Below are 11,831 nucleotides of genomic sequence, written 5' to 3' on the forward strand. Positions count from 1 at the left end.
GGGAACAACTCGGGACGTTCACCGCCAAACGCGCGCCTAAATGTACACCTCAGGAGCTAGGATACGTATTGGCTTCTTGCATACACATGACATCTGATGAGAGTTTTCCAGGCATGTCTGCGCATTGGCTAATGGCAGCGCCAATGCTTGATCAGGCCAAGTATAAGGAGGTGTCAGCTCAAACCAACAAGAACCGATGCAGGGTGTACGTATGCATGTTTTTAGGCCACCTGCAGCAAGTGTAGGCAACACAGCAGATGTGAACATGTTTGGAGCCGCATGAACACTGGCGGCAAACCAGACTTGATGACCAATCAAAAGATTTCGTAATGGCTTTGGGATTGTGTCCGCACGCACACATTGTACGCCAAACGTGGGATTAACGTTGGGATGGTGTTCAGCCCGTTCCCCTCGGGTCGCACCGACGTTCATCATTAAATCGTACCGATTCGTGTTTTCCTTATATATTTCTGGTCAGTCCGTGTTTCCAAAGCCAGCAGCCAAAATCAATCTAACTTCTCGTAGTGTTGAATTGGGCTTTCGAAGTAAAAAGCAAGATGCCTAGGCTCCCCCCGCACGACACGACGATCATCCGTGGGGAGAAAGGCGGGGTGTGCTTCACCTCGGAAGTTCAATGTGGAAGTGTTTTACCTGCCTGTACTTATGCATATTTCCAAAGGTCTCAAATAGATCCTAGAAGCCTTCTGCCCACCGAACTATCTAGTCTGTCCTCGTTTTAACATGACACACAATATCTTCAAGCCGCATTGGTCCAGGTTCCTAGGCCCCGAGTCCCCAGATCCTTGTGAATTCAAATACAGACCTACTGACGAATCGATATTCACGTCTCCATACGGTCCCTTTCCGCCTACACCGGATGACCTCAACATCCACGAACTTTGCTTCCCGCCGAACAATCCACTGCCCGAAGACTATCCTCTCATCATCAATGCAGTTACGGAAGAAGCCGTTACTCTTCACAGCTTCTATGCTCGAGTCTGCGCACTCGCACGTGTTTTGCGCCATGATGGACCAAATCCACTAGGCTTAGGTAAAAGCCCTGTCGACGACACCGAAGAGGGCGAGATTCTAGCATTATTCTCACGGAATCATATCCATTACCCAATGGTAGCACATGCATGTTTCCGGTCGCAATTAGTGTTTGGCGGCATCAGCCCAGCAAGTACTCCGTACGAGCTATGGTGGGTACTCAGGAAGATGCAAATAACAAGTATCATGTGCCACGAAACACTACTCCCAGTTCTGAAAGAAGCAATCAAACTAGGATCCGGAGATGGCGATAATCTCCCCTTGAAACTTAAACTAAACCCCGCAAAGATCATTGTACTGAGCGACAACCCGAAACTCGATACCATATCCGGATACCGCACAATAGAGTCACTTGTACGAGAAGGCTCCCAGCTCCCCGAACACCCACGCAAACTCCACGGCGGAAAACGAATGGCCTACCTCTTCCAATCCTCCGGCACATCCGGTCTCCCAAAGGCAATGATGATAACCCACACCAACGGCCTGCACTCGGGCCTCCAGTCCCTCATCACCTCCGTCCAAACCGCCCGCTTCACTGGCAAGCCGCCCCTAACCCCCGTCACAACCCTCGGCGTAATCCCCATGTACCACTCGTACGGCATGATCGTCTGGATCCTGCGCATCAACCTGCTCCAAAACACAATCATCATGCTTCCCAAATGGGACCTGCGCCTCGCCCTGCAAAGCATCCAAAGGCACAGAATAACGCATTTGCATCTAGTGCCCCCACTCGTCCGCCAGCTCGCCCAGAGCCCCTTGACGCAAGAGTACGATTTGAGCTCCGTAGTCAGTGCGGGCAGCGGCGCTGCATATCTCCCACCAGACGTGGCGTACCAGCTCGCTAAGAAACTGCCGCAAGGAGCTGCCACGCCGATTCCCAGCGGGTACGGACTCAGCGAGGCAGCCAGCATCGCTAGTCCGGCTGTCTCCGGTATTTTCGGACTGGAGCCTGCGTTGCCGGGCACGATTGGGTACTTACTACCCGGCATGTCTGCGCGAGTTGTCGATCCAGACACTTTGAAAGATGTAGCCAGCGGCGACAAGGGCGAGCTCTGGGCTCGAGGCGCGGTCGTGACGCCGGGGTACTTTAAAGATGCCAAGGCGACGACTGAGCTGTTTGCGGAGCCTGGGTGGCTGCGGACGGGAGATTTGGTGATGCGGGATGAGTGGGATCGGATTCATTATCTTGATCGGATCAAGGAGATGATTAAGGTGAAGGGGTTGCAGGTTGCGGCGACCGAGGTGGAGGATACGCTGCTGGATCATCCCGAGGGTCTTGTAAGGGATGCGTGCGTTGCGGGTGTCGATAATGGGAGGGGTGATGGGTCGTTGTTTGCTCGTGCGTGGATTGTTCTTACGGCGGAGGGCTTGAAGAAAGGGGAGGAAGAGGTAGCGAGGAAGTTGCATGAATGGGTTCAAGAGCGGTTGAGTCGGCATAAGTGGTTAACTGGTGGGATTGAGGTGGTTGATTCGGTATGTCTTTGGCTCAAGAAGGAAGTGTTGTTGCTAATATTGTGTTCAGATACCTAGGACGCCATCGGGTAAGATGCTGAGACGAGAGATGAGGGATCGGTATCATGAACGGATGAAGAGCAGTGGCAGGGCTAAGCTATAGTTCAGAACATTGGTATACATTGGTGAATCTAGCACTCAATACCTCAAGCATCACCTTCAACTCTCAGATTTTCATACAATAAAATCCCCGCAAGACCTCCATTCCATCTTGTGGCGTCCGGGGCAACCGACAGTACCATATCCCAACCCCAGATCTCCTTCACTGTTCCTTCTTGATAACTTTCTTCCCCTTCTTCTTTTTCTTCTTACTCTTCCTCTTCTCACCAGACACAGCCTCATCCTTCTGCACCATCTCAGCACCCTCATCACTCTCCGGAAACCCCTCCCAAATCTCATCCTCAACCTCCAAGCTCTCCTGCTTCTCCATCTCCGCAAGTCTGGCCGCCAACTCCATATTCTCCTTGACCAGCACCAGATCCCTCCTCTTCCTATCCCTCGCCCTCCTCTTTAAATTCCTAGCCTTCCTCTTCTCCACCTCACCATCTTTACCCTCCCCGCCCTTCACTCCCTTCGCAGCCTTTTTCAACCTCTCAACCTCTTCCTTGAACTTCTTCGCCTCATCCATCAACCCGTCATTCTCATGCTCCACCGAACTAAGCTTCCATATCAGCTCCTCTTTGTCCTCCTCAAGCATCTTGATATAACCCAGCTGATTCTTCTCCTCTTCTACCCGGTACCTATGCATCTCCCTCCTCAACCCCTCTGCCACCGACCTCACCATAATCAACTCCTCCTCCATCCTGCCATTACACTCCCTCAACAACTGCATCTCCGTCTTGGCACTTTCATCCAGCTCCTGCGCTTTGGCTTTCCACATGGTGATTTCCTTGCGGAGAAGCGACTCTTGGGCCGATGGCGCGATGCTGGTTTTTTGCTTGACGGCGTCTTGGAGCTGGGCAATGTAGTCTTGAGTGTGCTTCTTTTCTTGTTGGAGAAGGACTTCGTGCCGGTCTAGTGAGGCTTTGCCCAGGGCTTGTTCGAGCGCGTGCCGCGTGGCGGGCATGAAGGTGTGGTCTTCTGGGGGCGCAAGAGGCGTTGAGGAGAGACGGGGGCGTGCTGATCTGGGAGTCGCATTGTTCTTTGGTCGGGCGACTAGAGATTGGGATGGGGGAGTCTGCTGTGCGACGTCTTTTGGCGATGATGGTTTGTGTGGCGACTGAGGAGCTTCACTCTGGGCTGATTGGCTTTCTGGCTGGGAGAAGATGATATCATTCATTGTGTCTGAGGACGGGGCCAGAGACAGTGTCTGGCTGGGTCGGTTTGCCATGTTTACAGTGTAAAGTAGTTATCTGTCAAAGTTGAAGATTGCTGTCGAGTGGTTTTGAAGAGGGTGACACCTTAGGAAATGTGCTATGAATGCAGTGGAGTGAATGTGAACGCTCTCATGATGAGCGGGTCAGCGTAAGATTTCGAAATGGGGGTGAATGTGAAAGTGAACCTGCCTCTTGTTCAGTGTAGCGCCATTGAAGAGTAGTTTCAACACAAACAGTATAAGTTGCCCAAATGGAAAGTGTCAGGGGCTCATGAATGAAGAGTAACGTCACAACCCTCAAACCAACCTGACCAGCGAGGACATCCGCAGAGACCCTCCTGAAGGTCAATCACAAGGATCCAATGGGCCAGAAAATTATGTCTTATTCGTAACTCTTTCGCTTATCCAGACATCAAACACCATAAAAAATGCTGCGTAATGGAACTCTTCTATTTCTTCTTGAACAATCCCTTTCCAAGCAGATTCTTGAGCTTGCTTTCCTTCTCCTCGTTGCTCATGTTTGCTTTCCTCTTGCCCTCAGCTACAGACCCTCCTTGGGATTGATTTGATTGCGGCTGGACCGGGTCTTCGCGCGCGGGCTCCTCAACTTTCAACGTCTGAGCTTTTGCCTGCCACTCCGACGCAAGTACATGCCGACTCGCCCTTGCCTCTGCGCTCGCATTTTCGGCCCATTGGAATGTGACGAGTTCGTTGTTGAAGAAACGCAGATCCTGTACCAGCCGCTTGTCGTCTCGTGGGATTAGAACTAAACGGCCTGTTGGGCCTGTGTTCTTGAGTTGGAAGGGCTCATTCTTCTTCTCTAAGAAATCGCGAACAAAGTCGTAGAGACCAGCTGCAGTGTCGTTCTTGTTAAAAGACATCTGAACAAGCGCACCATCGGGCATGCGTATCCGCAATGAACCGCCCTTCTCAGCTGCAGCAGCAATCTTGGCCTGTCTCTCTTTTTCTTGCTCTTCGAGTTCCTTGTCAGAGAGTAGGCGAGTATTCTTAGTCTTATTTAGGAGCGCATTTTGGTGCGCTTTTGCGTGTTCGATGGTCGGAAGGTAGTCGCTCTCGTTGAAGGCATTTCGTGCTGCTTGTGGAGTCGACGAAGTTGGTGCAGAGAAGATTTGGACATTGCGAGACTTTTCGGCCGGCTGCGATGTATCCTGGGCAGTTTGTGACAAAGGCTGAGAGGGCGGTGCTGGCACGGATGGAGCTGTTGACGTTGCTGCCGCTAGGGCTGCAGCTGGAGAGGTGTTTTCGATGCTCTCTGCTGCGTATTTCTCTGTCGATACCTCCTGTTCCTGTGCAGGCTGAGCTGCAGTTTTCGGCTCAACATCCATCGGCTCTGGGTCAGGCTCGTCATTGTGCACAGTCTCACCAGCGACAGTTTCTGTTGCCTCAGGAGCGGCTTGAGCCGGGTCCGGTATCGAGGCTAATTGACTGGTTGTTGAAGCATGTGCCCCCTCTGCTCCAGTGGAAGGCTCGCTAGGCTTAAAATACTGCGAAATTTGCGCCATAGCTTCTTCTAGCGGAGTGCCACTATTTCTGTACGACAGTTTCAGCAGAGCTGATCCGCTGTCGAAACCTAACTGGCTGAGCGTCTGTTGTAGCTCGACAAAACTCGATTGCTCTTTGTGACCAGGCATGACGGTAATGACGGGCTGCTCATAATGTAACCTTCCGGCACCGGATGCACCACTCATCTCAGGAATACCGCGCTGGGTAAAGTTGTAGTTGGTCCCTGGGCTACTCTCGAAATGGCGCAGAATCTCCCATAACGACGTGTTACTCGCGAACTTGTTGGTAAGACGTACATTCTTCTCGCTCGCTGGCAGCTGGAGCGCTACGGATATGACAGTGGGTGATCGTGATGCTTGTACAAGCTCTAACCGGGCACCCTGGGGGAGGTTCGCAAGGCGTATCTGCTGGGAGAGTGATATAGGCTTGTTGTTGTATCTGCAGACATTTTAGTGGTAGGATTTGTGTAGAGCACGGTGTGCCTTACTTTAATGTAAACTGATCCTTGTTGACACCAAACTTCTGGCACGCCTCATCCCGCACCTCGGTCAGATACTTTGTAGGCGTAGTGGGAATCTTGAATGACCTCGCGTACGAGTTGAATACCACGACGTGCGACATTACGGGCGAAGCAGCCTATAGAAGTTGTGTGCGAGAAGGAAAGCAGTGGGTGCGTTGGCAAGAAAGATGGCACGCAAGTACCAGCAATCCCAGCGATGCGCTCTTCGGGCAGAGTCACTTCGTTCGACGAGGAGCAAGAGGGTAGCGAGGTGGAGGAGCTTTGCTTCGGCGAAACTTAGGAAGAGATCGTTTGGGCCTGCCATGCAGAGGCAATTAGGGTCTGAATGCACGCAATGCTGGGGACGGTGAACGCCAGGAGGGGCGCTTACCAATCCCGTGTACGTGTGTGGTTATCTGGAGGCTGTTGGTGCTTCCCCGTAGCGACGTGGTACAAGGCACCGTTTGCTTCTGGAAGATGGCGAGGGTGTTGATTTGGAAGCGCGTGCTGCTGGCAGTGATGTAAAGTGCTGCGGCACAGTATGGATCGATGTGGAAGGGGACTCGGTAGCACCAAATCAAAGAGCCAAGTGTCTTGAGTAATCAATAAGACGGGATCCGGCTCTCAATTTGCGGTTGTAAGCAAAGAGTGAGGTGTTCTGGAAGCTTCGTTGTCTTGCCGCGTGGTGTATCGGTGCCTGACTACTGACTGCCATCTACGTTCGGTGATCGTCGGTGACGGAAGAGCGACACCCCGCCCCCACTAAAACTCAAGACCGTTGCTTGTCGCGCCTTCCCTCGACGGACAGCAACAACGGCAACAGATTCCATCAATCTCCCTCGTAGAACCCACAAAAATGTCTGGAACTGTTGAAATCAAGTCGCCCGCTCAGCTGAGCTCGCTACTGTCGTCTTCGCGCGTTGTAGTAGTCAATTGTAAGAAGCCGCTGTCGCCGCCGCCGCCGCGACATGCGTCCAAAGACACCACCTTGCCCTGTTTTTGCTAACATTTGCCCCCTACAGTCTACAATGAACAAAACCTATCAAGCCAAACCATCGCGCCCGTATACGATCAGCTAGCTAGCCAGCTTTCAAGACCAGGAAAAGTCACCTTCACCAAAGTCAGCACAGTGCAGCAAGCACAGATTGCCCAGAGCTACAATGTCACAAAGTATGCACATAACACATTGCACGAATACACATGACACGGGATATCTAACCAAGTCGCTTATTAGTACTCCCACATTCATCATTTACAAGAACAACCAGCAAATACGCAAGTACTCGGGCTCGAATCCCCAACAACTCTCCGAGGCTATCAAGACGCTTGCTGCAGAAGCCGAGAACGACGGCAAAGGCGGCAGCGGCTTCGCCAGTGGAAGTGGCGGAAGTGGCAGTGGAAGCGGAGCATGGACAGGCGCCAGCTTACCACGTGGGTACACCGATGTCACCGAGTCTGTCGATGTGCGCGGCCTCGACCTGCTCAATGCAGACAGCGACTTTGGAACCGTCCGGACGCTATTCGAAACATCACCGCCTTCCTCGCTGAACAAGGGCAAAGGCACTGCAGCCAGCACAGAAGGAAGCAAGGACTGGGTTGAGAGCGATGTGGACAACCAGCTTATGCTCTACGTGCCCTTTACCGCAAATGTAAAGCTACACACCATCCACATCACTTCCTGCACCTCAAGCAGCGACGACGATGACGACGAAGCCCCCGTCCGACCAAAGACCATCCACGTCTGGATCAACCGCCAGCACAACCTGGGCTTCGAGGAAGCAGAAGACATCCCCGCAACCCAAGTCATTGAGCTCAAGCCCTCAGACTGGGACGAGCAAACGCAAACAGCCAAGCTTGAGCTCCGCTTCGTCAAGTTCCAAAACGTCTACTCGGTCGTCCTCTTCGTCGCCGATGCCGACGGCGACAGCGAGAAGACGCGCATCGACCGCATACGCTTCGTGGGCGAAACAGGCGAGAAGCGTGAGATGGGCAAGCTGGAGAAGATTGGTCACGACGATTGAAAACGACAAAACCTTCTCAATTGATAGACACGGGTTCCCAAAGTCCGATTCGTCTTTTGTGAGCGTTTCCATGTTTTCTTGATAGAGTAGACGTCAAACGAATAATGTGACATGCTTCTCTTCTAGAAGCAAGATAAAGAAAAGACATGTCTTCTAGTCTATACTCGCCATTCATAGCCTTTGAATCTAATCTAGGCCTGGTCTTGAGACTGTCTTGCACATCAGTCATACCTGATGACATGACATTGCATGTGTATATATGTATGTCCGCGCATCTGCTCGAGACCTCACTCACACAAGAGTAGTGTGAAGCCTGAGTAGCCTTGTCTCCAAGTGCAGCGCGTTTCAATTTAAGCATTTCTCGGCCCTTACTCTGCCATTGATAAGGGCAATAGAGTAGGAATTTGACATCCATGCTAGTAGTAATACTTCAACACCAACAACATTCACCATCACCACTGCTACGACATCACACCTCACACACACCATACAGCACTCGGACATGGTGTTTTGGCGTGAACCAATCGTCACATTTCATGATTTTGAGTGACACATGCTAGGTACGTTTAGGAACCGTCACTGTCCATTTGCCATACTCCGATAATCGTGCCATCCTTTTTGTGTATATAAGGTATGCTTTGTGACGTTCCGAAATCGTTGTGTCGAGCCGCCCGTTTGGGAAAAAAAGAGACCGAACACCCAGGGACAGAATCGGAAAGAAGGTCGCTCGTTTCGCCGTGTTTGCTACATCCACCGCACATCATGAAACCGTTTAGTGACCCGCGCGCCTCGACTCGGCAATGACCTTGGTCATCTCGTCGACCTTTCTCTTTGAGCGGCCGAAGGTACCGAGCTGTTGCTATGTCAGCGTATGTTCTGGGAGTTGTGTATTGGATCGAGCGGGTGGGAAAATCGAATCGTGTAGTGCGGCCATGGGCGAAGGGAAGACGTACCCTCTTCTTAGCCAGACGACGGGCACGCTTGTCCTTGGAGTTTCGGAGCAATTCAATGATGCGCTTCTCGTAGGGGGCAAGACTGTAAGACACGAGAATGTTAGCAACTTATTGCACAAGCAGTCGCGCAATCTAGTGCTCGACTAAACTCAAGAGTGCAACGTACCCAGCAACCTCCTTGGTGATCTCACGGACGAAAGCAGTGCGCTTGGACAGGAAACCCTTCCTCCTAGAGATCCTGGGAGCAGGAGTCCTTGGGGTGACCTCTGTTGGCCATTGTTAGCGTCCATCCAACAATTTTTTCCATCTCAGTTGTAGCGGTTCGGGAGTGTCGAAGGCGGGTGGGCGAAAGACGTACTGTGGCCGGCGTTAATGCCAACGATGAGGCCTGACTTTTGCTTGACTTCTTTCGGCATCGTGACGGTCGTGATGTTGTCGATTGTCGATGGGTTCAAGGTCGTAGTTTTGCGAGGGTAATTTTGGCTCGGCTGTGCGGTGGTGCCAAGATGGCGCTAGCTGTAAGCAGGCACGTGCCCTGGCTGGAGCTACCAACGGTAGGAACACCACACTCGAGCTCGAGGTCACCTCAGCGTGGGTCTTTTACTTTTTGGGCATGCATATCTTGACTATTGGGTTTCAAAAATTCAAAATTCGATTCCAAAGGGCTGTGAAGTCTTGCACGATGAACGTGTGCACTGATCCAGAGAAGTGGAGCGCATCTTATCGCGAAAGTCTCAGCACGCTCTCAGTGAATTGACCATCCATGATTTCTCAGAAATCACAAGTCCATGTAATCATTCCATTTCAAGACAAACATGTACAAACTACAACTTTGCCTTCTCCTTCGCCTCTTCCTCCTCCTGCGCCTTAAGCTTGAGCACCCTCCTGAGGATCTTTCCGCTTATAGACTTGGGAATCTCATCCACCCACCTCACACCGCCCCTCAGCCTCTTATGATGCGCCACCTTTGTGCTCAACCAATCTATAATTTCTTTTGCGTCTGCGTCGGTCTTGCCGAGACCATCTTTCGGTACAATGTAAGCCCTTGGAAGCTCTGTTGCGTCATCTTTGCTGTACACGCCTATTACTGCCACGTCGCTAGAGGAAATTATTAGCAAGAATACGATGTGGAGTATATCGGCAAAACATACTTAACCTTCGGGTGAGAAACTAGAATACCCTCAAGTTCTGCCGGTGGCACTTGGAAACCCTTGTACTTGATGAGTTCCTTGACACGGTCTGTAATGTAGAAATTGCCATCCTTGTCTTGATATCCAACGTCACCAGTCTTGAAATACCCGTCGGCTGTCTTTGCGTGCGCGGTTCCGTCTGGGTTGTTCAGGTATCCCTTGAAAACGTTCGGACCCTTGATCCACAACTCTCCAACCTCGCCAACGGCCATCTCTTTCTCATCAGGAGACATGTACTTGGCTGTCTGATAAGGCAACAGTTTGCCAACTGAGCCAATCGTCTTGTTCCAGTCTTCCCATGGCTGAGTGTGTGTGGTAGGACTAGTTTCCGAAAGGCCATATCCCTGCTTTACGGGGATCTTTAGTCTATCATATACTGCATCTACAAGCTCTCGCGTAAGTGGCGCAGCTCCGGAGTTCATCATGCGGATCGTGCTGAGATCGTATTTGGATACCAGGGGATGCTTGCTCAGCAAAAGGACAATGGGTGGGACGACATAGGCGAATGTGATTTTGAGTTCTTGGATGAACCTGCAAAAATCCTCAAGGTCAAACTTTGGCATGACAACAAGCTGAAGACCAGAGAACAAGCTTTGGTGGATCAGACATGTCAGACCTGTGGATTGTTAGTAGATACTTCCTGGGTTCAATACAATGCGTCAAGCGTACCATAGATGTGGAAAAATGGCAAAAAGGCAAGGAGCTTATCCCCTTCGCCAGTCGGCCCTCCGGTAGGCTTCAGGTTCCCAGCTTCTCCAGCTTTAATCATCATTGTGTTGGCCACAATATTTCGATGGGTAAGCATGACGCCTTTTGGATGGCCCGTAGTGCCAGAGCTGTACACCAAAAATGCCAGATCTTCAGCTGGGTTGGTCGCCTTCGTTCTCCTAAATCTGGCACTTCCAGCCGTGTTGATAATACCTGTAAAGTGTTTCACTTTGAATGAAGGGTCTCTCTGGTCTCCCATGATAATGACTCTGTCTAGAGGCATTCCGACCTTCCTTGCAGCCTCTTGCGCATTTTTGATAAAGGGCAACTGTGTTACCAATCCCTTTGCGCCAGAGTCTTTGAGCTGGAAAGCAAGCTCATCGACCGTATAGTTCGGGTTGGCAGGCGACAGCACACCACCTGCCCAGTGACATCCCCACGTGATCGCTGGAGTGTCGATACAGTTAGGTGTGTACAAGGCAAGTACATCACCCTTCTGCCAGTCCCACAGTGCTTTCAAGCCTTTGCCAAAAGTGATAGCAGCATCCTTGACTTGTGCATATGTATACGAACGTGTGGTGTATGGGTCATAGTAGATTACTATTCAGCACCGTTAGCTTGGTGTTTACACAAACCAGGACGGTGATTGCGTATAAGATTACCCTTGTCATCCGCAAATGGCTTTTCTTTTCTCTCAAACAGAAACGCCCACTAGGAATGTCACCCGGACGTCAGCACATGGAGCCAGGATGCGAGCTTATTCCCGGGGCGGGAAGACACTCACAAGATCCACATCTGGGATAGGCAAGCTTGGGTATTGGCTCTCCGAAGGCATCTTGGCAATCCAGTTCAATTTGATGATGTGCTACTCGGCTTACCGTAGGCAACGTTACGGAAGAAACAGGATGTGAAGTGGAAGGAAGCCAAAACGAGAAAGGCAGACGCGTTCTACATAGGACCTCGGGCAGAACGCCCTACGGTCGGAGGCGGCTTGTCAAGGGCGTGAGACGATGTCCGAGCCGGGGTTCACCCCACATCCGGGGAGTGCCAGGGCCGAGG

The 11,831-nt window shown here is 51.5% G+C and overlaps 6 protein-coding genes across 6 annotated transcripts; 2 read left to right on the forward strand and 4 right to left on the reverse strand.

The window, feature by feature from the left end:
- Positions 1-741: 741 nt before the first annotated feature.
- On the forward strand, positions 742-2,580 carry PSV08DRAFT_411686 (uncharacterized protein; the record flags this gene model as incomplete). The annotated part of the gene is made up of 1 exon (XM_014224287.1): positions 742-2,580. One exon carries the CDS (start codon positions 742-744, stop codon positions 2,578-2,580), a length of 1,839 nt encoding a protein of 612 aa, XP_014079762.1.
- A 244-nt stretch (positions 2,581-2,824) lies between these two features.
- On the reverse strand, positions 2,825-3,892 carry PSV08DRAFT_379514 (uncharacterized protein; the record flags this gene model as incomplete). The annotated part of the gene is made up of 1 exon (XM_014224286.1): positions 2,825-3,892. The coding sequence occupies one exon, from the start codon at positions 3,890-3,892 to the stop codon at positions 2,825-2,827; it is 1,068 nt and encodes a 355-aa protein (XP_014079761.1).
- A 346-nt stretch (positions 3,893-4,238) lies between these two features.
- PSV08DRAFT_404310 (GLUT4 regulating protein TUG-domain-containing protein) lies at positions 4,239-6,043 on the reverse strand. The gene is made up of 3 exons (XM_066093679.1): positions 5,889-6,043; positions 5,698-5,839; positions 4,239-5,601 (listed from the first exon to the last, which is right to left on the reverse strand). Exons 1-3 carry the CDS (start codon positions 6,020-6,022, stop codon positions 4,327-4,329), a joined length of 1,551 nt encoding a protein of 516 aa, XP_065948611.1. The 5' UTR covers positions 6,023-6,043; the 3' UTR covers positions 4,239-4,326.
- A 634-nt stretch (positions 6,044-6,677) lies between these two features.
- Positions 6,678-8,291, forward strand: PSV08DRAFT_411688 (PITH domain-containing protein). The gene is made up of 3 exons (XM_014224284.2): positions 6,678-6,835; positions 6,923-7,070; positions 7,135-8,291. Exons 1-3 carry the CDS (start codon positions 6,757-6,759, stop codon positions 7,919-7,921), a joined length of 1,014 nt encoding a protein of 337 aa, XP_014079759.1. The 5' UTR covers positions 6,678-6,756; the 3' UTR covers positions 7,922-8,291.
- Positions 8,292-8,424: 133 nt separating this feature from the next.
- On the reverse strand, positions 8,425-9,290 carry PSV08DRAFT_404312 (60S ribosomal protein eL36; the record flags this gene model as incomplete). The annotated part of the gene is made up of 4 exons (XM_014224283.2): positions 8,425-8,774; positions 8,875-8,956; positions 9,041-9,140; positions 9,233-9,290. 4 exons carry the CDS (start codon positions 9,288-9,290, stop codon positions 8,694-8,696), a joined length of 321 nt encoding a protein of 106 aa, XP_014079758.1. The 3' UTR covers positions 8,425-8,693.
- Positions 9,291-9,621: 331 nt separating this feature from the next.
- On the reverse strand, positions 9,622-11,712 carry PSV08DRAFT_404313 (uncharacterized protein). The gene is made up of 4 exons (XM_066093680.1): positions 11,557-11,712; positions 10,734-11,319; positions 10,026-10,680; positions 9,622-9,972 (listed from the first exon to the last, which is right to left on the reverse strand). Exons 1-4 carry the CDS (start codon positions 11,605-11,607, stop codon positions 9,699-9,701), a joined length of 1,566 nt encoding a protein of 521 aa, XP_065948612.1. The 5' UTR covers positions 11,608-11,712; the 3' UTR covers positions 9,622-9,698.
- Positions 11,713-11,831: the final 119 nt, after the last annotated feature.

Source organism: Bipolaris maydis (genome assembly GCF_028858645.1).
Source record: "Bipolaris maydis strain C4 unplaced genomic scaffold PSV08scaffold_12, whole genome shotgun sequence".
NCBI lineage: Eukaryota > Fungi > Ascomycota > Dothideomycetes > Pleosporales > Pleosporaceae > Bipolaris > Bipolaris maydis.

Coding starts and splice junctions, on each gene's coding strand:
- PSV08DRAFT_404310 (XM_066093679.1), bottom strand. CDS start 6,022: ATGTCGCACGTCGTGGTATTCAACTCGTACGCGAGGTCATTCAAGATT. Junction 5,840..5,888: donor AAGGATCAGTTTACATTAAA/GTAAGGCACACC, acceptor AAATGTCTGCAG/ATACAACAACAAGCCTATAT. Junction 5,602..5,697: donor TGCCAGCGAGCGAGAAGAAT/GTACGTCTTACC, acceptor AACTTTACCCAG/CGCGGTATTCCTGAGATGAG.
- PSV08DRAFT_411688 (XM_014224284.2), top strand. CDS start 6,757: ATGTCTGGAACTGTTGAAATCAAGTCGCCCGCTCAGCTGAGCTCGCTA. Junction 6,836..6,922: donor GCGCGTTGTAGTAGTCAATT/GTAAGAAGCCGC, acceptor TGCCCCCTACAG/TCTACAATGAACAAAACCTA. Junction 7,071..7,134: donor CAGAGCTACAATGTCACAAA/GTATGCACATAA, acceptor GTCGCTTATTAG/TACTCCCACATTCATCATTT.
- PSV08DRAFT_404313 (XM_066093680.1), bottom strand. CDS start 11,607: ATGCCTTCGGAGAGCCAATACCCAAGCTTGCCTATCCCAGATGTGGAT. Junction 11,320..11,556: donor CTATCCCAGATGTGGATCTT/GTGAGTGTCTTC, acceptor GCACAAGTCAAG/GATGCTGCTATCACTTTTGG. Junction 10,681..10,733: donor GCCATTTTTCCACATCTATG/GTACGCTTGACG, acceptor AACAATCCACAG/GTCTGACATGTCTGATCCAC.